The following is a 25,358-nucleotide window of genomic DNA, read 5'->3' as shown; positions in this document are numbered from 1 at the left end:
TTCAAATATTTAGTATTTATTAAGAGTTGGGTATCAAGGATGATATAGAAAATATAAAACATGTGTTCTACCCTCAAGGACGTTACAATTTAGTTGAGAGGCCAGATTTAAATGCAGAAAAAACATAAAAAGAGAAAAAAAGATTCAAATTACAACTCATAAGACAGTGCCTGATTAGTTACATAAGTTACAGTTATTATTACTTAGAGGAGGTAAAGAAGCAGAATTTGACTTGGATGTTCCAGGATGAGAAGGAGGAGGAAGCACATTTCAGGTTGACTGAACAAAAGCAGAATGTGTAAAAGCCCAAGGAATGTTCAAGTGAGAATAGATCCCTTTAGCTAGTGAGTAGGGAAGTTGTAGGGAATAAGGAGGACCATTTCCTGCCCACATAAGGAGTTCATCTTGTAGAGAAAGGAGAAGTCAGAGAAGAGTTTACAACAGGGAAATTATATAAATGTGGCCAGTCCATACTCCTTAGGGACAAGGCCCATATTTTACACAGTATAGCATTCAAAGCGCCTAGAATGATAACTCTTTCACTGTCTTCTGGCTAAATCTGCCAACAGTATGTGGTATAGAGAAAATATCTTTTTCAAGAGCCTTTCAAATTATCTATTAAAATTATGCTTTAAGAGCGTCTAGATGAACCATAATACATAGCATTTAGAATACACAACTACACTCTTCAGCTGAAATAAGAATGATCCGTTGAACTATTTAGGAAATTGGTAGAAAGTTTATTTTACAAATATAACATCACTTTAACTTGGCAATCTGCCTTATTAAGCTAGATTTTGAGGTCAGAAGTAAGATTTCCAATGAGGCCTTGTGAATAATAAGGGAATTAGAATGCTGATGCTGAGAATGGAAAGATACACTTGGAAAATTCAACACAGGCATGTTCACAAAGTAAGCCTGAGAAGAGGGTCTACCATATAAGGAAGCTGCACATTTTACAAGTGTTGTTCTAACTGTAAAAGAGATCTCTTTCTGTATAAACTTTAATATTTAGACCTGATTGAGACATTTTAAATTAAACCTATCAGAGTTATAAATTACTTTAAAAGATGTAGATGGCCTGAAAGCTTCTGCTTTTGTGTTTTCACCTTGTTGTCTCACATCTCCAAATCTCCTCTTGTTTGCTGTGCTCTTTGATATTGGAGGTGGAACCTACATTTCTCTTTTGCCAGCCGACCGAATGTGAGGTTTTTGTCAATAGAGGGCACTAGAGTGACCCTGAGAGGCAGTAGCAAGAGGAAAACACCGCCCTTGTGGACCCAGTCCTGCATTATTGTTATTCATTGCGAGAGCCCAGCAGCTCACTTGGATGAGCTGTTGTTGCCTCTGAAGTGAATGTTCTGCCCATGCCATTGGTGAACGATTCACCTACACCATTCAGCAAGAATGGGATGCTTCTATTACCAATTCCAGCCTGCCTACCATCTAATAATGATGGGTAGCTTCTACGGAACAGCTCCAGCCCCTTCCCTCTGTCATATTTCTTTGCTCACTGGTAGGTGATAGGTTGCATGTGCTCGCAGTAGCGATTCCATGTAAGTCTTGGGAGACAACTTCTTTCAGTTCTGGTTGTTTACTGTCCTCTCTCCCTCAAGTTAAAGAGAGTAGCTGCTTTGTTGTGCTTGCTACTTCTGGACTCTAAGATTTCTCTTTTACTCTCTTTAGTAGTTAGCCATTTCTGCTAGTTAACAGTTCTTTATATTAAATGTTTTCTGTTCAAATAGCAGGATTTCTTTCTTTTTATGGCTAGATTTAGTGAATCAACAATGCATACACACTTTAAAGTATCATATTGTACATGATAAATACATTTTTATCTGTCTATTAAAAATATTAAAAATAAAAATGTTTCCCATTCAAGTAATTGTTGTGGCTTCTGTCTCCTGATTGGATTATGACTGATATAATGCCCATAAAGCATCCTGGAATATAAGCACAAATAAATCTTACCTTGCAAATGCAAAAATAGCTGTTCCAAGGAGAATTATTGAAAGGATACACAAAGTGACAGAAAGAATGATCTCTACGGTTCTTTCTGAAAGTCCTTCCCCTGGAGAAGAGGGATAACATGATCATTAAATATTATTATGGAATCCTATCTTGGATCCCAAACTACCAAAAAGCATTATCTTGGCATAAGAAAATATTCTTTGCTGAAGAATACTAGTAAAACGTAGCAAATTGTTTGTTCCTCTTCTCCTAGATTTTTTAACTTTGGGGCTCTGTCCTGGGTCCTCTTGTTTTTTCTATCTAAACTCACTCCCAGTGTGAGCCCATCTAGTCTCCCAGTTTTAATTTCATTTATGTGATGATGACTGCTTAGTTTTTATCTACCAGACTTCAGACTTACATATCTGTCTACCAGACGTCTTTATTTTGAAGTATACTTAAAATGTTAAAATCGATATGTCCAAAATTGAACATGTACACTTCCCTCCTTTCCCCTGTATCCTCCCACCTCTCAGTTGATGGACACTCCATTACTGTAGTTGCTAAGGCCAAAACCCTGGAGTCATCTTTGACTCTCTTTCATGGAATACATTCAAAACATGTGAGGAAATCCCGTAGGCTCTATCTTCAACATATTTGTACTTTTCACCAAAGAAACCATGTAACCTTGGAACGATGGTAATTGCAAAGTGGGAGTAAGGAACAAAACCAATTCAAGACATATAATGGTGCTAGAGATCTAGGAAGCTAACAAAAGGCTACTGGTATAAAAGGAACAAAGGATCCTCCTGAAGGGGCTCCTACTGGCCAAAGAGGGAAGAACTTAAGCCTTATATTGGATAAAAATGGAAACTGATTGGAAATAAAAAATAATATTATTTAATAAAAGAAATAAAAATAACAAAAATACTGATTTTAAAAAAACTTTTATCTTAGATTCGGAGGCCACATGTGAATGTTTGTTATATAGATAAACTCGTGTCACAGGGGTTTGTTGCACAGATTATTTCATCACCCAGTTATCAATCCTAGTACTCAATAGTTAAAAAAAATACTAATTTGTAAACTCTGGCTATAACTAGACCATCTCCTTGGCCTAAATATTCTTGATTAATTTGTAATTGAAATGTATATTTTTCTGCCTTTCTTATCTGAACTGTATTTTATGACTTTTTAAAAATAGCCCTCGTTGGCCGGGCGCGGTGGCTCACGCCTGTAATCCCAGCACTTTGGGAGGCCGAGGCGGACGGATCACAAGGTCAGGAGATCGAGACCACGGTGAAACCCCGTCTCTACTAAAAATACAAAAAATTAGCCGGGCGCGGTTGTGGGCGCCTGTAGTCCCAGCTACTCGGGAGGCTGAGGCAGGAGAATGGCGTGAACCCAGGAGGCGGAGCTTGCAGTGAGCCGAGATCGCGCCACTGCACTCCAGCCTGGGCGACAGAGCGAGACTCCGTCTCAAAAAAAAAAAAAAAAAAAAAAATAGCCCTCGTTAAGGAGATAAAGCTCTTTATTAGAAGAGAATTTTGTTGAATAACTGATAAAGGAGAGATAAAATTAAAAATAATCAGTATTTCTAATGAAATAGTTGATTCAGGTAACAAACATAAATGTATTCTAAAATGATTAGGAGGAAAGTTAATGGGGAATTGGACATTTATAGCATGACAAAATATCACTGTATAGATTATTTGCTGGTTGTAAGTGGTCAAAACCAACTTTTCAATGGAGTATCATGCTGTTGCTGCCACCAAGCCTACTGATCAATTTTAGCATCACGTGTAACAATCAGATATTCTACACTTCCTGATGGAAGGTATTTTGATCTAGTCAGCAAGACCTATAATGTATTTCTGACAGTAATGTTGACTGTGAATACTCAAACCTTTAGTTCTTATTTCTAATTTACAAGAAAGTGGCAGAAAGAAAAAAAATTAAAGGACATCAAGAGAAAACAACCAGACAGATCCAGAATATGGGACTTCCTACGTGACAACTTACCTGATTTCTTCAGTGAGTCTATGACATAGGGGGAAAAGAAAGGAGAAAAGAAGGCTCTTTAAAAAAAATAGAAGAAAGAGAACAATCAAAGATAATGTGCAAATTCTTATTTGGATCCTGATTCAAATAAATTAACTATAAATAAAAAAATCAAAGGGTGATTTGAAAACGTATATACAAGTAGCTTAAATAATACTGATAACTTACTAAGTTTAACCACAGCAATATAATAAAAATGTACTTATTAGAGAAACATACTAAAGTATTTAGGAGTGGAATATGCGTTCTGTGACTTACTTTACTTCAGAAATAAGTGAACAAATGCCTAAATAAAACAAATGTGGCAAAATGTTAATTATTATTAAATCTAGTTAGTAGGTATTTGGGGGTTCGTGACACTATTTTTTCTACTTTTATGTATGTTCCATTCACTTTGCTCCACCTTTGCTGCTAATAACCTGATCTAGGCCACCATCCTGTCTTGCAGAACTAAAAACTTAGCAAGTCTCCCCGTATCCACCTTTGTCCTTATTCCGCCTATTTTCAATATACAAGCAAGGACAATCCTTTTAAAATATTATTTCTCTGCTTAAAATCCTCCTCATCTCTCACCGAGAAAAGCCCATATCCTTTCAGTGGCCTGTGTGATCTGGTCCCTCATTAACTGTCTGGTCCCCTGTTACCCCTCTGATTTCCCTTCCAGTCCCCACCTTGCTTGCTTACTCCTAGGGGGCCAGATTAGCCTCCTTAATGATGAATAACACAAAGCCATTCTTGACACAGGGCTTTTGCAGCAGCTTCTTCCTCTGCCTGCAAAGGTGTGTATCCCTTGTATATCTTTCTGGGTAGCCACTTCATTTCCTTTAAAGGTTTGCTGAAATACGTTCTCGATGACCATCTGTTATAGTGAATGCTATACATGCTGAATACATGTGCTTCCCCCAAATTAATATGTTGAAGCCCGAATCCCCAGTGTGGCTGCATTTGGAGTAAGAAAGTAATTAAAGTTAAATGAGGTCATAGGGTGGGGCCCTGATCTGATAGGATTAGTAACTTATAAGAAGAGACACAGTTTGTTCTCCATCTCTCTCTCTCTCTCTCTCTCTCTCTCTGTGTGTGTGTGTGTGTGTGTGTGTGTGTGTGTGTGAGACTCACTCCTTTCTCCTCCTCCTCCCCCTACCATATTCTCTCTATCTCCATTCATGCACTAAGGAAGGGCCATGTGAGGACACTGTAAGAAGGCAACCATCTGTAAGCCAGAAAGAGAGCCCTCACCTGATACCAAATGGGCAGGAACCTTGATCCTAGATTTCTAGCCTTCGGAACTGTGAGGAAATAAACTTCAATTGTTTAACACACCCCATGTATGACATCTTGTGATGGCAGATTGAGCAGACTAACACAGCACCCTATTTAAAATTGAAGGACACAACTCCCTGCACTTTCTGCCTCCCCCTGCACTCCTCCTTCCCTCTGTTCTACTTTTTTTCCTCCATAACTTTATCTTCTTTTAACATATAAATAACTTATATATTTTTCTTACTGTTTATTCTCTGTCCTTCCCTCCAGAATGTAAGCCCCTTTGAGTACAGGGGTTTTTGTTTTATACAAAACTATTCCACGTTCTGAGAGATGTACTGTGCACATAGTAAATGTTAAATAAATATTTGCTAAATTTACTAATGAACAAATATTTTGATTTTGAAAAACATTAAAAATGTTCATGTTTGAAGATCAGGCATTGAACCAAGTAAGAATATAAAAATTATTAATAATTTCTTTTAAGTACAACTACTAATTAAAATTGTAATCAATTTTAAGTTACATGATGATTTATAATTTTACTGCACAAAGTATTACAGTCAAGTGACAAAATAGGTTACCTATCTGTAAAATAGGCAAGTATTAATGCTTCATTTTTTTGTCCTGTATTGGTACTTATGAAATGTTACCAATATGAAAAGAGTTCTTGTGGCTATCCTGCATGGTGGATTTGAATAAATAGTTATCAGCACTTCATTGTCTGCTAGAATCTCCAGCTAAATGTTAAAAATGAGAAAGCAGCATGTATCTATAAAGTATTTTAGATACACTTTTTTATACATTAAAATACGAATGGTTTGATTTATGAATTTTCACATGGTGACTCTAATTGGATATGCTTGGGAAAGGAGGCATGAAGATGAATAAAGAATCCTCTTTATTAGGTAATAATGAATCACTGGGTCTTAGAACTCAGTGGGAAAAAAATGTTCTCATAGACCACACGAAAAATTTTTTTAGATTAGATGACCATTTCAAAGCACTGGCCAAATGAGGAAATGACATATAATATATTAATAAACAATATGTAATCCTTTGGGCACATGAATTACAAAAGTGTCACTAAGAGAGGACAAAATGTTCCCTGATTATCAAGTACACTTTCTGATTCACTGTTATGCATGGACCCACAGAGCATTAACAGTACAGAATGATGTCACTTCTCCGAATCCTTTAATAGAAAATGGAATTCTTTTACTTAAAAATATAAACATGATTCTTTTTGTAATAGGCGCAAGTCATTTCTGACTAGACTTAAAATCCTGTGACAAATCACATTAAACTGTTCTGTTTACATAATAAATTATACTACTATAATTTGGCAAATCATAATTCTAAAGCACTAATTTTTCATAAGTATTATCTTCTGACTGAAGTTATCATTATTTAAATTCAGCATATGTATCCAACTTTTTAAGTCCGTTTTTAAGCCTATTCTCTAAGGAGAAGCTTGAATTCAATGAGATGTAAAGCTCATAGTACAATGCCTGGCTCAATACAAAGGTGCACATAAAATGGAAAATCTTTTCCTCCTTCTCCTTTTCCTTCTCCTCCTCCTCCTCCTCCTTCTTTATTATTATTATTATTATTATTAGAAAAAATGAGTTCTTATAACAGGACTGAAGTATAAGGAGTTCATCTTCTCTTTTGACCCAGTGCTAGTCACATAGGATATTCAAACACAAGGCAAATAATTTACTAAAAGTTACTCAATTCCATAATTCAAGAAATAGAGTTAGATAGGAGGAATAAATGATAAGTGCTTGAGGTGATGGATTTGTTAATTAACTTGATTCAATAATTGCACATGGTATACATATATCATGCCATCACTCTGTTCCCCATAAATATATACATGTGTAATCTGTCAATATTCAATAAAATTTTAAACATATAGATTAAAACACCCTATAGGAATGAACATCATTTTCATCCATACAGACAGGAAAAAATTTAAAAGTAGCTAATAAAGTGTTTGCTAGGGTGTGAGAAAAGTCACATTATTCAGTGTTAAAAAAAATAAAAATAAAACATATCTTTGCACACAAAAACAACACATGCTTACCTGTGAACACTAACCTCAAGAGCCAAGACAAAGTGTGAGAAAAGAGAGCAGCTAGAAATAATTAAAAATATCAAGAAGAGAAAATGGTAAGCAAAGATAGGATGTGGGAGCAGAAACATCACCCATGGTAAAGAACTGGGGGCTACTTGGGGACTTAGTGATTTGCAGATAGTGTGTGCAATGGTTGCAAGTACAGCACTGACTGGGGTCATGCTGCCTGGGTCTGAAAGCAGGTTCTGCTACCACCTTTGGGATGGTTAAAAACCTTGGTGAAGTTACTAAAAACCACAATGCTTCAAATTTCTTACCTAGAAATTGGCGATATGTAAATAAGAGGTCTTGTTACAGAGTTACAGTGAAGATGCATGAGTTTATATGGAAAACCCCGTAAAGACTTGGTACATAAACAATGACAGGTATTTTTATTAACAAACATTTCATATTTATTCATCCATTTTATTCATCTGGCTTAATCTCCTCGTTAGCTTCTGAAGTGGGTATTAGTATTCTCATTTTAGAAATAAGATTTCAGAACTTAAAAATAATTGGTTAAGTAACTAACCCACAATCTCATGAATTCAATATATAAACTAAGCCTGCCTGAAATATGTCTGTCTTGACTGCATAGTCTGTGAGGTTCACTACCACATTACCACTGTCTCGTTAACAAAATACAACCTTCCTCTGTTCCTCTGGTGACTTTAGGGAAGTAATCCCTTGGATGCAAAAGACACATAGCAACTCCCTATTTCTGAATCTAAGTGAGCACATTGGAACTTTTCATTGTTAGCATAGTAATTAAATGAGAAGTGTTATGACAAAAGAAAACAATCACAGAGTGCCTTTGCCATGGGGTTTAAGGTTTCATCATGTTCAGCTTTAATGAGAGCCCTGTAAGGTACAGAAATGGGTGTCTGGTTTTCAAATCACAGGATTCCTCTATAATTAACCCTTGTAATCAAAACATTGCCTACAAGCACTTTCCATACAGTGAAGTGCCTCGGGAAGATTTCTTCAAAAACTTTAAAAGTGTTTTTTGTGAATTTTGACAATAAAAATGCCAATATTCAATCTTGAGTAAAAACGAAATCAAATAAGTTTCAAGTATTTATTTAGGATTAAAATAATGCATATGTTATCTTCCCTGTTTATCCCTACAGACCAGAAAGGTTTCCCTAAATGCAAACTGCTCTTCCACAGTCTCGTACTTATCCATCCAGTGAAGCTCTATCTGGCCCCCTCTCACTTGTACTTTCATTAGCCCCTTTCACTAAACTTAAACATTTTTAAGATTATCAGTCTATGGTGATTCTTTTGCCCCTAATTTTAAACTCCAAATAATGATGTCTCTGAGAGGCGTAATTACCACTACAATGGTCTGTGGAAACAGAGCCTTGCAAAAGCTCTTAAATCCTAAAGTTTCAACAGACAGGCAGCTCGGCTTAGTGCTCACTGCCTGTGGTGTGCAAAATACCAGTGAATGAATGCTTATCCCCTGGTGGGTGGATGACCTTGATGGGACCTAGACTTCTCTCTCTGTAGTCTGGGATTACATGCACACATATGTCTTCAGCAGGCTTATTAGGAATGTTTGAGTTCCTAACCTGCCGCAAATGATTCATATATCCCAACACATGACATATTTGAGAGAAAAAAGGACTCAATTACCCTTTCTCATCTTCTGATGACACTAGGGGTATTATATGAATGCACTTTATTATTTGCCTGCCTCCGTTCTCACAACCATGAAACCATTCTTACCACTGACCATTGGAGAACTGATAAACTTTGTTTTCTCTTTGAGTTCTTCTAGAGTTTCTTCCCTTGCAAAGTTCTTTTACTAAAAACTCTTTTGAATCTGTGGTGAGCTTGTCCAACTCGCAGCTCATGGGCTGCATTTGGCCCAGGACAACTTTGGATGTGGGCCAACAGAAATTCTAAAACTTTCTTTAAACATTAAGACATGGTTGTACAATTTTTTTTTTTTTTTTGGTTCATCAGCTATTGTTAGTGTTGATGTATTTTATATGTAGCCCAAGACAATTCTTCTTCTTTCAACGTGGCCCAGAAAAGCCAAAAGATTGGATACTCCTGATGTACAGCCTTCTATTAATGTCAAATGGACCAGGACCACTTCTAGGGGATGTTCTTTGTTGCCTGACCTATCAAAGTGACTCTCCATAGAACCACGGCACTCAATCGTCTGGTAGAAAGGAAATATGACAACAGTAATTGATGGTGTTAAATCCATTAACCAGAGAAATGGCTGGGCTACTTTGCTAGTCATTGAGGAATTCTGCTCCAGTGGTGCATTCTCATTTCACCACAACTAACAATTACAAACCAAGGAAGTTCCTCTGTTTCCACTTGTCACTGTCTTACTCGCTATAAATGACTATCTAAATAACAGAACTCCATGTGGTCAATCCAGAATAACCATTGTAGGGTAAAGGCCAATTAACAAAGCTGCTGTATCTCAGGAGAGAGTCCCTGGAAGATCACTCTAAGGAGCAACCTAAAAGACTGTCATTATGCCACTGGTCTACAAATAATATACTGAACTCCAAGTAATTTGATAATAGATACATAGGACCCTTCCTTGTCACTATCCCCCAGCAGCCCAATGCCTTTCTATGTATTGTGTCCAGTCTACGTTTCATCAGTCCCTCCTTCCCTAGTCTTCGTAGGATCCTGTGCTCTGTCCTTTATTACACATCTTTTACTCACTGTGGACTCCTTCTGTTACCACAGCACACCAAGATTCATACCTAGATGATTGGGGTGGCAGTGGTTATAATTCCAAAGAAGGAATCAGAAACCTGACTGTGTGTTCTGCTACATTCCAGGATTAACGGTTGTATTCCACCACCTTGACTGTGAGTGGAAAGAAGAAAGAGAAGACTATTACTGAGGAGCTCCTTGAGATTACCTGTAGTGCTGGATGAGGCCATCATTGGGCAGAGAGAAGCCATTTAGCAGAATCTAAGGAATCATGCTCCTGTGCACTGTGGTTCCTGATCCTTGGGGCTTCCCCCTTTTACGGCTTTTCTTTCTCATTTCTATTACCCTGAATGTCTAAACTTTGCCTCTCAGATAACTGACTGGACATGTTGCCTTCCCATGAAAAATCTGTATGAAACCAGTAAGCTGATGAAAGAGAACATCATACAACACAGCAAGGCTAGCTCCTTTCAGCACTGCTCCTATAAAATATTATCTCCTAAGACACATGAGTTATCTGTCTTGTCTAGGTCTTTTACCTTCCACTGGCAAATGCACCAGGATCACTACTTAGCTGGAGTAATGACTTCTGAATGCTGTAACCTATAGGAAATTATGTTGATGACAAGAAGACATTTATTTTACTATGGTGGCATCAGAGTGTGATAGACTCACCTATCAAATGAAGAAACACTTGATACAATTTCAAAACCACAAGACTAATCAGCTAGCTTTAAAATGACGAAATTGTTTGGTAAAAAAGCATTTTAGCCAAAGAACTTTATTTTTTATTTCTCTACAGACATCTACGTAGCAAACTACATGCCCCTTCTTTATTTCTTCAAGATGCAAAGTTTCCTTGATTGTATGTAGAGGCTGTGGAGGCTGGCTTTTTGTACAATTAGTATTTCCATAACCTGATGAGAATTTCTGGCGAAAAATGTTGGGACAATCTGTCTTTCTCCAGTCATAACTCTCACTGAAGTCTATCAGCAGTTCAAGATACGCTGAGCAACAGCTCTCTAGGTTCTGAGCAGCACACAAAGTCCCACATTCTCAAGTGGTGCCCCAGAAATACCCTGTTCACACAGTTCTTTAAGGTATTACAGACAAATAAATTGGAGCTTTAGAGGGCCTGGTGCAAATGATATAGAATGTTGTGATCCTCTCAGTGAAATGCTAGAGAAATAATTTCTCCTAAATAAAAATACTTCTGAAATATGTTGTTATAATCTACCCCAAAAAGCTATTAAACTTAAAAAATTTACTAACTATAAAATATTAATATCTTTATATATGTTGTTTAATGCAAAACTTCAACAACTCCTCAAGGATAATAATCTTATCAATATTTTCCCAACAAAGGAAACTCAGATATATAGAAATTAAATTATTTTCTCAAGTGACAGAGCCAAGATTTGAGCCAAGATTTGAACGCAGGTCTAAATCCCGTGTTTGTAATGTAGTGTTATGAAATCCTGTTCTGTAATGTTGGAATCCTGGCCTAGCCACTTAAATACTGAAAGAATCTGGGCGTTGTTTTCCTCATCTGTAAAACGGAGTCAACATTAGGGCTTAAGTCAGAGTTTCTCATCCTCAGGAGCACTGACATTATGGGCTGTTCTGTGCATTGTGGAAATTTAGCAGCATTCCTAATCTTTGCCCACTAGATGCCAGTAGCATGCACCACCATCACTACCATTCTGTTATGGCAACCAAGAATGGTTCCAGACATTGCCAAATATCCCCTGGGTTATAAAACCACTCTGAGAAGCACTGACCTAACTTAAAAGATAGTTGAGATGAGTTCGCCAGTTAATATGTGCAAAGAGCTAGAAGGGTGTCAGGCAGAGAATATTTAATGTTAGATAGGAGTATGGCAATGGTGATAATGAGACGACGATTTTATATATATATATATATATATATATATATATATATATATATATGACTAAACCGTATTCTTGTGTTATGTAAGCTTGATTTAGATGGGTATAAGTGAAAGAAACTCATGAAGGAGTTGTTTAAAATAAATATTTTAAAAAGGACTTGTAAGAGTATAGTTTTTAGGGTTATTTAAGGAAATTTTCCACAAGCATATATAGGTAAAAATGCTTTATATTTAAGATTGTATGTTAAAAGAACCAAATAAATATTTATTTGGTATAATGTTAGTTATCTCAGCATAGAACCAATACCCTGACAAAACCAATGTCCAGATAAGAATGTATGGAACATCCACTTTTTAAAGGAAGATTACAAATACTTTTAGATTTTCTTCATCCAGTCTGTCATTAATGAGCATTTAGGTTGATTCCATGTCTTTGCTATTGTGAACAGTGCTGCAGTGAACAGTGTGCAGGTGTCTTGGTACATATGCACCGTGGAGTATTATGCAGCCATAAAAAGAACAAGATCATATCTTTTGTGGGAACATGGATTGAGCTAGAGGCTATAATCCTTACAAACTAATGCAGGAACACAAAGCCAGATACCATACATTATCACTTATAAGTGGGAGCTAAATGATAAGAACTTAAGAACACAAAGAAGGAAATAACAGATGCTGGCGTCTACTTGAGGCTGGAGGGTGAGAGGAGGGAGAAAAGCAGAAAAGATAACTATTGGGTGCTGGGCTTAATACCTGGGTGATGTAAAAATATGTACAGAAAACCCCCATGACACATATTTATGTAATAAACCTTCACAGGTACTCCTAAACCTAAAATAAAAAATTTTAAAAACCCACAAATATTATTAGAGAGGCTAATTAACATTTAAATGAGTTTGTATTTAAGAACATCTAGACATGGATTAATCATTTACTAATAAATGTTCCAACTTTGATAAATATGTTGAGATTATAAATTAAACTTCAAAATATGTCTTACCTAAAGTCTTAACAGGGTCAGAATAATCAGAGTCAGTAAATTGTCCCATAACATTTGTAGCTCTAAATTTAAATCTATAAAATAAAAAAAGAAAAATCAACACTTTGCATATCATGTGATTTTTCCTAGGAATAACTCAAGAAATAATTATAAAAACTATATATTTTATTCAAAATAAAATGAATTTACAAGATGAAAATTTTGAATGGAATCATCATCAGGAGAAATACATGCTATATTCATATGAGACAAATAATTATCTCGTACTTTGACCCAATGAATTTGTTGAGGCAGGGGCTAAAAATTAGGTAAACTCGTGAACAGTTAGCAGCTTAAACAATTGAAGCAGATCACCTCCTTCATGGATTTCTTTAGATGAAATGATCTGATATCTGTGAAGGATGTTCCACTAACATAATTTATAAATAAAAGGCATAATAACTGTTATACCTCAATCACTTCAGCAAACGCTAATGAATCAGATTAGAATGATGATATAGAACTTGTCTTGTTCACATGTAAACACATCAGGAACAATGTTTGTTATTTCTGTGTGTGCACAGTTGCATCTCTATATTTTTATGCTTCCATAGCATTTGAAATAAAGGATACAGGAGAAGATCAAGCTTAAAAATTACAAAAAGATGCTCAAATCCTCAGAGACAATTGAAATTTACTTAATTTAAAAATAAAGGCATAAGGGCATTTAAAAACATAAAACCAATACATTGCAATACATGATTTAACTTCTACCATTATAAAATTCTTATGATTTTATTTGTTATATGAAGAATCTGTTTCGGGAACAAATATGCAAAATAAACTATAAATATGAATAAACATGATACTTGGTGGTATATCACTTTTAAAATTATCATATATGTAATAGATATTCAGGCAATAACCTAGAATTTGAACCAAAGTAATTGTATTTAATACAGATGATAAAGCATTATTTTTATTTGCCTAATTTCTCTAATTTTTCCAATGTTAACTTGGCTTAGGACATTTGTAATGAATTTGATAATGTTTTAACTAACAGGCACAAATGAAAGCACCTGCATTTTTAAAACTACTAGTAAAAATTATATTTTGAAAATCACACAAGGTTAAGATGATTCTTTTAAAAATTGTAGTCTTATGATATAAAAATAATACAATCAATTCAAAAGAAAAATAATCAATTTGGCAAATAATTTAATACAGACAAAATATCAAATTGATTTTAAAATGTTAGGTTTCTAGGGGCTATAAATAGCTAAATATTAAAGGTAGTATTAAATATTTCTATCACTCATTCAGATGTTTGACGAGATAAAAAGTAGAGAGTTACTGTTATGAGTGACATAAAGGGAAGTCACTGTTAAATCAAAGGATAGGATAGTGTTTCAAAAATCCTGTACATCAGCATGCATGGCAAAATAATAAGTGAAAAACACATTAGTCACACTGTCCTCTACAGAAAGAAACAAATTCTCCTATATACCTATGTTCTCCAGTAGTACATTTTTCACAATGTCCTTATGTAACTTATCAAATCATAATTACTCTTAGGGTTGCCTGTTTCCCCTATAATACTGTATGTTTATGGAATGTAAGAATAATTTTTGGTTTATCTTTCTATTCCTAGTGCTGGAAAAAATCAGGTCACTATACATGGTGGGCATCCAGTGCTTACTGGAAAGATGAAAGGACAGGTGAATGGATGAAAGTTACTAACTAGCTTGCTAACAGAATGCATGGTAGATATAACCTGTACTTACAAGTATTGCTTTTTTGGTTTCAGTGGTCCATTGCAAATTTTGTCTTCATTGCCGGGAATCATGCAGGCATTATCAGCACCTATGATGTAGATTTCTTCATTGCCACTAAACTTTGTCTTTCCTTCTGTACATGGAGGGTTAGGAAAGCCTTCATTTGTGAAATATGGCCTTGCTTTATTAAAATATGCATCATACCACTTTGTTACATTTCCATCATGCTGAGCTATTTTCAGAAATAAAGAGAATAATAATTACAAATAACATATGAATATATTTTTACATTTATAAATAGCGTTTTTATAATTTCATAAGGGGAATCTGGATGCAACATCAGTCACCAGAGATGATTCAAGTGATCCACCTTGATAGGCAGGTAACCCTGTTCTTCTCTGTTACATGGGAATCTACAGGAATTGTTATAAAGGATGATTTATCAGGTAGAGAAAGAACATCCCTCAATCAAGAATAACTAACTTGTTCACACCTCCAAAGAAGCTATCAAGATTCCATCTTACCAAAATCAAAACATGTTTGTCTACTAGTATATGGAACTAATAAATCACATATTTTAACTGTGCCTTTCCTTGCTAGGTAAATAAGAATAAATAAATCATTGGTATAAATAAATGACATTTATAAAAGTTTTATACATAAAATAAATAAATGATTTATTTATTTACTTACAAAGAAATGATTGGTATCGCTAATAACAATATTGACAATCTATTAATCTCAAGAGGTGTGTGATAACTGGTAGTCAATCTTAATTTGAACTACATTCTTTTTAGCACTCAGCAATTTACACTCCACGATTTAAAAAGATGAACTGACATTTGATGATACCTCCTGTTTCTGTCACAAGCACTTGTACATTTTTTATCGGTCCATGATCATCACTGTAATAACATATTGGCATTCTGATTGTAATTGTTGTTGAAGTCACAAGCAGTTTTCCTGTGGCATCATAAATAGGGGTTGGTTTGGATTTTGGTCGTGCTGGAGCTATAAACAAAGAAGAAATGTCGCTACAATTGATGTTTTTGCTTCATCAGTAAAAGAAAAACCCTTTCCCTTTCATGCAGATAATTTACCGATAAAGCGATGACAAACATAAATAACAAATTATACAGAGTTGTGCTTGGAGAGAGCAGACATTTAGCAATTATTATCTCCTGAAAGCATAATTATGTATTTGAGACTTTCCTGAGATAATAGAGCCCAGGTGTGATTTTCAGGCACCTGACTCCTCTTTGCATATTAAAAATTCAATTTATATATGCTCTCACTCATATATATTTTTTATAAATGCATAAACGTATTTACTCTTTACTATAATTTTAGTGTAGTTTCTTTTGCTTCTTTTAGCTGGTTCACTAATTTCTGTTCTAGTCATACCAGCACCCCTCCCACAGTTAATCCATGCTAAACATCTAGCTGATAGTTTCCCATATTTTCTTCCATGTTCACATAATCATATCAAAATAGATAAATAGTCATGCACAATACACTCTTCTCACTGTTTGCTTTTTCTAATGGGGCTCTAGTATGTATTATAATTACCCCTCATACTGCTTTTTTGCTTAAATATAACTTGGTTAAGTGTTTCCAAGTGACCAGGTACAGCGCTAACTCATTCTTCTTAACGACTATTATTACATATCATGGTGTCGCTGCATCATATTTATTCAACCATTCATCTGGTGATAGGAATTCACTTTTCCTCCAGTTTTTACACATGTGCTACAATAATTAGCCTTGTTTTACAATGAGCTTTATTTACTTATCCTTTTGTTTCTATGAAATAGATTTCTATGAGAAGAATTTCTACAACAAAAGATATATGTACTTTTAATCTTAACAGATTACCAGAATAACTTCTAGAAGAGCCATGATAATTTATAATTTATCATCAATGCATACAAATATCTCCAAACTATATGTAAAGAAGCTCTGCTTCTTTCATTTGGTCTTACAGCTCACTCTCTCTGTGTGTGTGTGTGTGTGTGTGTGTGTGTGTGTGTGTAGTGCTTGAGCATCAGTAAGTTACTTAACCAAATTTCAATTTCCATATTTTTTAAGACTCTCTTTTTTAAAGCTTCTCAATAATCCCACAGGATTAGCAATATTGTTTTCATTTTGTAGATAGGGAAAAGAGCTTATGTCACATAGTTATCAAAGACAAATACCAACATTTGAATCAATTTTTTTGACTCGGTTCTATAGTTCACTCTTTTTTGAGCATCAGATTCAAATGTAAATTTCTTACTCAATGTATCAGTTTGAGTACTAAGACAAAGGCTAAAATGAGACTGGATGTGTAAGAGGTTTCTTGGGGGAATTATCTGTGAAGAATTAAGGGACAGAGGGAAGGAGTAAGTGCCACAGATCGCAGGTATGACACCCGTAAAAGGGAAGATGAAAGGCAGGATTCAGTAGGAAGAGGCTCAGGTTTCAGGTAGCTCTGAGACTCTCAGCCAGGTCACTGGGGAGTACCCAGGCAAAGATTTCCAGTTAGAGGAATCCAGCATTGGACATTACTATATGACTTCATATTACCTATCAAATGCAAATTTCATGAGACTACTACCAATGGAATATTCCACATTGTTAATAAAATAATGTGTATTAGTAGAGAAAAAATAATTTCTCTAGGACCCCATCACTAAGACTATGTTCATATATCTTCTCCAGACTAGAAGTCATAAGTCTCCCTGCCTTAGGTAAGGAGTAAAAGTCAAGATTAACCAACCTGGCATGGGGATGGGAAAAGCATCTGAAATGGGAAGTTTTACTAAAGCATAAAAGTGATGCATGTATTGCTATCTGCACACCTACATGTCTGCCACTGAACAACAAAGATAAATTAAGAAGGTACGAGTCATGCTATTCTTTGTGAAGTCATTTTGTGAAATAATTGATGTTTTTAAAGACCTTATGTATTTGTACATCTTCCAAAGTACATAATTTATCAATTTAAATCAAACACTTATAAAGAGTATCACAATTATATAAATAATCCATCGATAAAAAGATAAAATTTATCAGTATCATCTAACATGGAATGTTTTTTATTCTTAATAGTACAAGTTTCCAGGCAGGGGTCTTAAGGGTTTCTTCAGATTCTCTTTTAATCTTCACAATGAACTTTGAGATAGGAACTAGTATTATCTCCATTTTGCAGGCCTATAGAGGTTAAGAAACTTTCTCAAATTCAAACAGATATCAAGTGGCTAATCCATGATTCAATCCAGCAGTTTGATCCTAGACCCAGCCTAATGCTGTCACTTTTAATCATGGTGCTCTGCTGTATTTGCCAAAGACTGAAAAAAGTTACTTTTTGCTTTAGAAAGAGACATATCAGGTAGAATTCTACTAAAAGTTCATCCACTTCAGTTTTTGAAACCTCCCTGAAGGTTTTATTACACATTTTTAGAGAGATGGCACAATTATTACCTGCTGGTTTTCACTCTCAGGAAGAAAGGGCACCGTGATCATTTGAATGGCTCTAAATTCCGCTTAATCATCTTTTTTGGGTTTCATGTTTTTTGTTTTCTTTGAAAGGGGGACCCAATTTTTAGTTATATTTTCTATGAAAGATACTTGCCAGAATCATGAACTGATAGACTTACTTTACAGTCAGAATCATAAACCAACTACATGGTAGTTCAAAAAACACTATTTGATTAGCTGAAAGAATCTCACTTCCAAAATAAAAATCAGTGAAACAATATAATAATCTAATTAGACCTAGTCAAAGTCTAATGTTAGGCAATTTAAACATACTTTCTTTTCAATAACATTTAAAGAAACATAAAATAACAGACTATAAAATTTGTCTTTAAAAATTTAAACTTAGAAATATAAAATATATTAAAGAAATATAAAATAAAGACATTCCCTTTATTTAACATGGCAATTCACATCATTATTTAAACATTTTTAACTATAGCTTTAACAACCACATATTACTACTTAATATATGCTTAATATATGCATATTTATCACTTAAAGACTTGTCTACATCCTTATTTCAAGTATGGAATTTAAATTACAATCACTGATTAATAGCATTTCATAGGAAGGTAGCTCATGTATGTACCTTTGATATCCATGGTTATTCTCATCGGAACCTTTGGACCTGCACCAGCACTATTGACTGCGTAAATCTAAAACAAAGAAACATTTGTTACTATTTTCATGTTATGCTTATGTATGTATTTATATATATATAAAACTGATTACAGTTACATGTAATTTTAAATGATTCTTTAAAAAACAACTACATACAGTCTATTAATTATATTTTCTTGCACTTGAATATAATATGTGTAGGAAGAACATTAACAATGGAGTATGTCTTAAAATTGATGTTCTAGTACTAAACGCTGAGAACAAAGGCTGAGTGATCTAAACAGCCCTATCACTGAGACCTGGACCGACTGTGGTTTTAATGTGAACATAGGAAGAACAGAGCACTACAGCCACTAGATCTACGCTCTCCTGTCATCTACTCTAACATCTGTTCCTTCTCTCTGTAGCTAGGTAACTCTGGCCTCCTTTAAATCCATATTCAAGATCCTCTTTTTTTCCTTCTCTGAGATGAAATCCTATTCCTTCAGCCTCCCAGTTTTCCTGTATTAAATCATTCCCCTGAAAGATGGCCTTTATGCCCTTCTTCACCCCTGCCCCAAAGTATCTGACGCTATAACCTGCATAATGCAGCATATGCACATAAAACATTTCTGTTTGTATACACAGAGGGTGATTTACACAAACGAAATCCTTTCAATTAACTTTGTGCTAAGGAAGCTGTAGACACAGAATCTTATTTTCTTCACTTTATCTTGCAGTATTAAACAAAGACTATGTTCTTGGCTTATTTCATTGTACCTGATAAACCCAATTCAGTATATAAAATGTTTATGGGAATTACTTAATTTGTTTTATACATTAGTGGCCCACCCTTCCACACTCTAGATATTTTTAAAATGTTTTTATTGAATTAATATTATAATATACATGATATGGTAGATATGATAAATAACCAAGACCATAAAATGTGGCTTAAAAATGCCTAGAGAAAATAATTGAGTTTGTAAATTAAAAAAAAATAAATATTAAAAATAAAAAACATATGTTATAGTATGGTCCGTTATTTTTATTTCTTTATGGTAGAAACTAACATTTAAGTGAAATAATAAGTGAAAAGTTTGGGCAGTGCCTCTGAAATTGCAGTGTGCAAAGAAGTCATTTGCAAACCTTGTTAAATGCAAATATGCAGATTTTGTTTCAGTAGGTCAGTACAGGTGCTAAAGTTATACATCCTAACAAACTTCAAGGTGTTAAGGATACTGCAGATTGCACTCTGCAAACAGGATTTTTAGGGATTTTTAAAAATTATTAATTAGTTGCACATTTTTGGTTCCTATTTTCTCTCTTACGATAGCCAAAATATACATACCTTTCACTACCTACCATAACTAGAAATATTTAATCCTCACAAATATTCTATAAAATAAATTATTATTCCAATTACCAAGTTTTCACATAAGGAATCTGGGGCTCAGATTTGATAAAGCTGCCCAGGCACAGAAGCCAGTATTTGAACCCAGGTTACTTAATTCTCTTAGTCATCATCTTCCCTCTAATCAATCTTTCACAATGGTAAGCTATTTAATGTGACATGCAAAAAGAATCCCAACAAGATTTTATAAAGATATAAATTCAAAGTGACTGAGAGAAGTAGTAAATATATTCATTTTATACATACATACATATACAAATTATTATCAATGACCTGCTAATTACATTGATATTAATAAAGAGTTGGTAGGCAGATTACTAAACTACTTGAAGATTTAGAGTAAATTCTGTTTCTTAGAAGATGATTTTTCTGAACCATATAATTTTATTTGAAAATTTCAAGATGATCTAAAAGTAGGGAAAGAATAAAACAAATTGTATGTGTATATGTCTCTGTGTATGTATATGAATACATTTATGTCCAAATTTAGGTAATTTAGAATTAAGATATAAAATGCTATTAGCTTTTAGTAATACTTGGTTAAAATGCATGATAATTTCAAACATGTAAACAATTATTTCTTTCTTTCACCCTTAAAATTTGCTTTTCCGGGCCGGGCGCGGTGGCTCAAGCCTGTAATCCCAGCACTTTGGGAGGCCGAGATGGGCGGATCACGAGGTCAGGAGATCGAGACCACGCTGGCTAACACGGTGAAACCCCGTCTCTACTAAAAAATACAAAAAACTAGCCGGGCGAGGTGGCGGGCGCCTGTAGTCCCAGCTACTTGGGAGGCTGAGACAGGAGAATGGCGGGAACCCGGGAGGCGGAGCTTGCAGTGAGCTGAGATCCAGCCACAGCACTCCAGCCTGGGCAACAGAGCGAGACTCCGTCTCAAAAAAAAAAAAAAAAAAAAAAAAAAAATTTGCTTTTCCATTTTGAATTTATAATCACACATAGCTTCTTTTTTTGGCAGAGTTACCTCTTTATATATCACTGCTCTTTTACTGTTAATGTGCATTTTCTTTCTCTTTTATTTCTGAGTTTCTACTATTATTGTGCAAACTTCTCGGTTATTTACATATTTTGATTTCATAGTACTTGTATTATAACAGAAAATAAGTAATTTCAGTTCTCAAAACTTATTTTTGTTGAGATGTCAAACAATCTCACAAAAAGATATGGGAAATGTATATACAAACTGCAATATTTTTAAACTCCAAGTTCATAAACTGACATTGTCATTTGGGAAATTAACTGAAGCTACGGATTCTTACACTGATATTGTATGTATGTCCACCTTTTAGTCCTTCTAACATTGCAATGACGAATGTGTTGGTTTTCTGTATAATACTGAGGTTGTGAATCTGGACAGCAGTAGGATCATCTTCTCGGTAAACCAGAGCTTGATATACTTGGATATTTCCATTAGGTTGAGAAGGAGGAAGGAACGTTAATTGAAATTTTGTAACTTCATCTGGTATCTTCTGAAATGTCATGTTGTTAGGTGGGTCCTTTGGGGCTAAAATAAAATATTTAACAATTAATTGTTTAAAAAAATTCTATTCCTTTTTATCTCCACATAAATGTATTTGCTTTGAACTTCTGTTTTTAAAGGGTATTCCACAAATTAAACTATACAAACTACGAAAACTAGCAAAGTGACTGATGCATCACAGAATTATTAACATCTGTAATTCACAGCAACCATAATGGTGATCCAGTTTGTTTGTTTTATATGCACTTATTTTTATGCACAATATGTTTCTATGACATTTTAATCTTTGTTTGTTTTTGAGACAGGGTCTCCTTCTGTCACCCTGACTGGAGTGCAATGGTGTGACAGTTTAGAGTCAAAAGAAGTAGCAAAAACAGGACATACAGTCCCATTTAACTTTCTCCCAGTTTTCCCCATTGGTAACATCTTATGTAACCGGAGTTTAATATTAAACCAGGAAACTAATATTGACAGTATTGACAATGCTGTGCATACTACAGACTTTATCCCAATTTCACCACTTTCCATGCTTTTGTCTATACTTTTATGCAATTTTGTCTTTTGTATAGATTCCTGTAACCACCACCATAAACAAGATACAAAACTATTACATCACCCTAAAGAAATTCCCTCCTAGTATCCTCTTTTATTTGCAGCATATGCTTCCTCACAACACTAATAATTCTTCCTCTGTATAGTTTTGTCATTTTGAAAATGACAATAGCATAACGACCTTGAGGTCCATCAAGGTGTATACTATATGTATTAATAGTACATTCTTGTTTTTATTGCTGAGTAATGTTCCATTTTGTGGACGTGGCAGACTTTGTTTAACCACGGAAAAACATTTGGGTTGTTTCCAGTTTTCATTATTACTAATAAAACTGCAATCAACTTTGATGACAGATGTTTGTGTGAGCATAATTTTTCAATTCTCTGTGATCAGTGCCCAAGAGTGTGATTGCTGGGTCACACAGTAATTTCATGTTTAGCTTCATAAGTGGCTGCAAAATTATTTTCCATTGTGGCTATTCCATTTTACATTCCTACTAGCAATGTATGAGAGGTTCGGTCTTTCTGTATCCTTGCTGCACTGGGTATCATGGCCATATTTTAAATTATCTTATCTGTTCCAGTACCTAGACAATAATCTCTTATTGTGGTTTTAACTTGCATTTTCCTAATGGCTAATAGTATTGAAAACTTATGTTGTCATGTGCTTTTTTCTTTTCTCTCTCTCTTCTTTTTTTTTTTTTTTTTGAGACGGAGTCTCGCTCTGTCGCCCAGGCTGGAGTGCAGTAGCACGATCTCGGCTCTCTGCAAGCTCTGCCTCCCGGTTCACGCCATTCTCCTGCCTCAGCCTCCCGAGTAGCTGGGACTACAGGCGTCCGCTACCACGCCCGGCTAATTTTTTGTATTTGTAGTAGAGACGGGGTTTCTTTTTTTTTTTTTTTTTTTTTAATTTATTTATTATTATTATACTTTAAGTTGTAGGGTACATGTGCATAACGTGCAGGTTTGTTACATATGTATACTTGTGCCATGTTGGTGTGCTGCACCCATCAACTCGTCATTTACATCAGGTATAACTCCCAATGCAATACCTCCCCCCTCCCCCCTCCCCATGATAGGCCCCGGTGTGTGATGTTCCCCTTCCTGAGTCCAAGTGATGCAGCCATAAAAAACGATGAGTTTGTGTCCTTTGTAGGGACATGGATGCAGCTGGAAACCATCATTCTTAGCAAACTATCACAAGAACTGAAAACCAAACACCGCATGTTCTCACTCATAGGTGGGAACTGAACAATGAGACGGGGTTTCACCGTGTTAGCCAGAATGCCCAGAATGGTCTCCATCTCCTGACCTCGTGATCCGCCCCCCTCGGCCTCCCAGGTCTGTCAATTTTCTAATTGGATTTTTTTTTAATTGCTGGGTTTTAAGAGTTCTTTCTATAGTATAAATATTTTAGTTTATTTTAGATAAATAACAGCTTAACATATGACAAGCTAAGCATCAATACGTTATTAAAATATGCATGAGGATAAAAGTTATTTTATGAATATAGGAGCTACTTCTTGGTGCATAACATAATTAGTGTTCTTTATGTAAGTGACTGATTGAATGACTATACCTATTTTGATCAACTTGAAATAGTTACAGTCTTCCATACTAAGTAAGGAATTTCCATGAAGAAATGTAGTATTTGGCTGTCAACAGTTCAGATGTTCAAGCTTTATTATCTTGTAAAAAATGTAAATAAATGAACAGCAAAGAATAAAAGAGAAGCAGATAAATATGCTATTGTGCCAAATACTTCATTTTACATGGAAAAACGCAAAGCTAAAATAAAGGTTAAGCTGGTTCAAGAGAGATATTTTTGCATTTGTTGCTATACGTTTTTATGCTGTATCATAAATGTATTTTCTTATGAGATATTTCTCTAAATTTAGGATGTGATTTTAAGTTAGATAAGCAAAGAAATTCTCTCAATGTTGTAAAAAACTTCCTACCCCTCAAATTTTTGGTTATACATGTAAAATCCTACTCTTAGAGATTTAGTAAAAATGTATTAAATTGTGATATACTTGAAACAGATAGCACATTAAGGTTTGACAAACAATGTTTTATTGTATAAATGTGAGTACATTCATCATATCTTTCCTCACAGGTAGGAGGGATTGAGAAGTAAAAGGCATAATCAGCAAATAGATACCTGTGATACTTGGCAGCCAAAGAGGAACAAATGGAACTTTAGGATGCTGATGATAAAATTTACCTTTTAATTTAGAACCATAACTTTACAGACAAAATGCATAGAGAATATAATGTAATGAAAAAACTAGCTGTAAAAAAAATTTACCTCCCATACTTACCTTACAGATAGCAACAAATAAACTATAGCAACATATCCCTTCATCTGCTCTTTCCAGTGATTTATCTGGTGGCAAAGAACATCAGGAGTCTGAAGGAGGATGGGGCAAGCAAGTTCTGGGATGTTGACTTTCCAGATTTATTTGTTATTGGTTACAGTCTTATTATTCATTCAGACCCTGTTCATAAGAACTGAAGGAAATCTGTATGGATTCTGACATTTATCAAAGAGTTATATAATAAGACATTTATTACTTGACTAAGTGAAGACAACAGCTGTGATAAATGTGAGCTGGATTCTACTTTTGAATTCCAGATTATTTAATACTCACAAAGTATTACAAATTTAATATTCACTCAAATAATCGGGCAGAAATAATTGAAATAAAATTTTAGTTGCAGTGTTATTGGATATAGACAGTTGGAAATATTATCTCTTAAGGCAAGCTTACTGAATTTCTGAAACAACTAGCAGATTAAATAAGTGCAAAGAAACATAACTGGATACCTTTAATCTGTTTCTGTATTTACAAGGATTGCATATTCTACGTAACTCCTCTTTACCTCAAAAATATAAATAGAAAGCTTCCTTTTTGTCAGTTGCAGAGAGTCACTAATTTTTTGTTTATATGCTTTAAAAACTTCTCATAACACATATATTTTTTGGTGGAGTGTGAGGAACTGTAAGAAAGCCAGCTAAATCTCAGTCAATTTTTAGCAAGGTTGAGAAATT

At 34.7% G+C, this 25,358-nt stretch overlaps 1 protein-coding gene across 2 annotated transcripts in view; it reads right to left on the bottom strand.

The window, feature by feature from the left end:
* The window catches only part of PTPRQ (protein tyrosine phosphatase, receptor type Q), a 251,518-nt gene that overhangs the window by 42,692 nt on the left and 183,468 nt on the right, over positions 1 to 25,358 (bottom strand). For both annotated transcript variants that reach the window (XM_025403263.1, XM_025403264.1), the window contains 6 exons: positions 21,534 to 21,778; positions 18,835 to 18,901; positions 15,579 to 15,737; positions 14,736 to 14,958; positions 12,973 to 13,046; positions 1,972 to 2,071 (listed from right to left, as the gene is read on the bottom strand). In XM_025403263.1, the coding sequence (XP_025259048.1) occupies positions 1,972 to 2,071; positions 12,973 to 13,046; positions 14,736 to 14,958; positions 15,579 to 15,737; positions 18,835 to 18,901; positions 21,534 to 21,778 (868 nt within the window). The remainder of the gene's footprint in view (positions 1 to 1,971; positions 2,072 to 12,972; positions 13,047 to 14,735; positions 14,959 to 15,578; positions 15,738 to 18,834; positions 18,902 to 21,533; positions 21,779 to 25,358) is intronic.

The sequence above is a fragment of the Theropithecus gelada genome, chromosome 11, assembly GCF_003255815.1.
Source record: "Theropithecus gelada isolate Dixy chromosome 11, Tgel_1.0, whole genome shotgun sequence".
Classification (NCBI taxonomy): Eukaryota; Metazoa; Chordata; class Mammalia; order Primates; family Cercopithecidae; genus Theropithecus; species Theropithecus gelada.
Note: the sequence above shows the minus strand (reverse complement) of the source record. Positions and strands in the feature narration are given on the sequence as shown.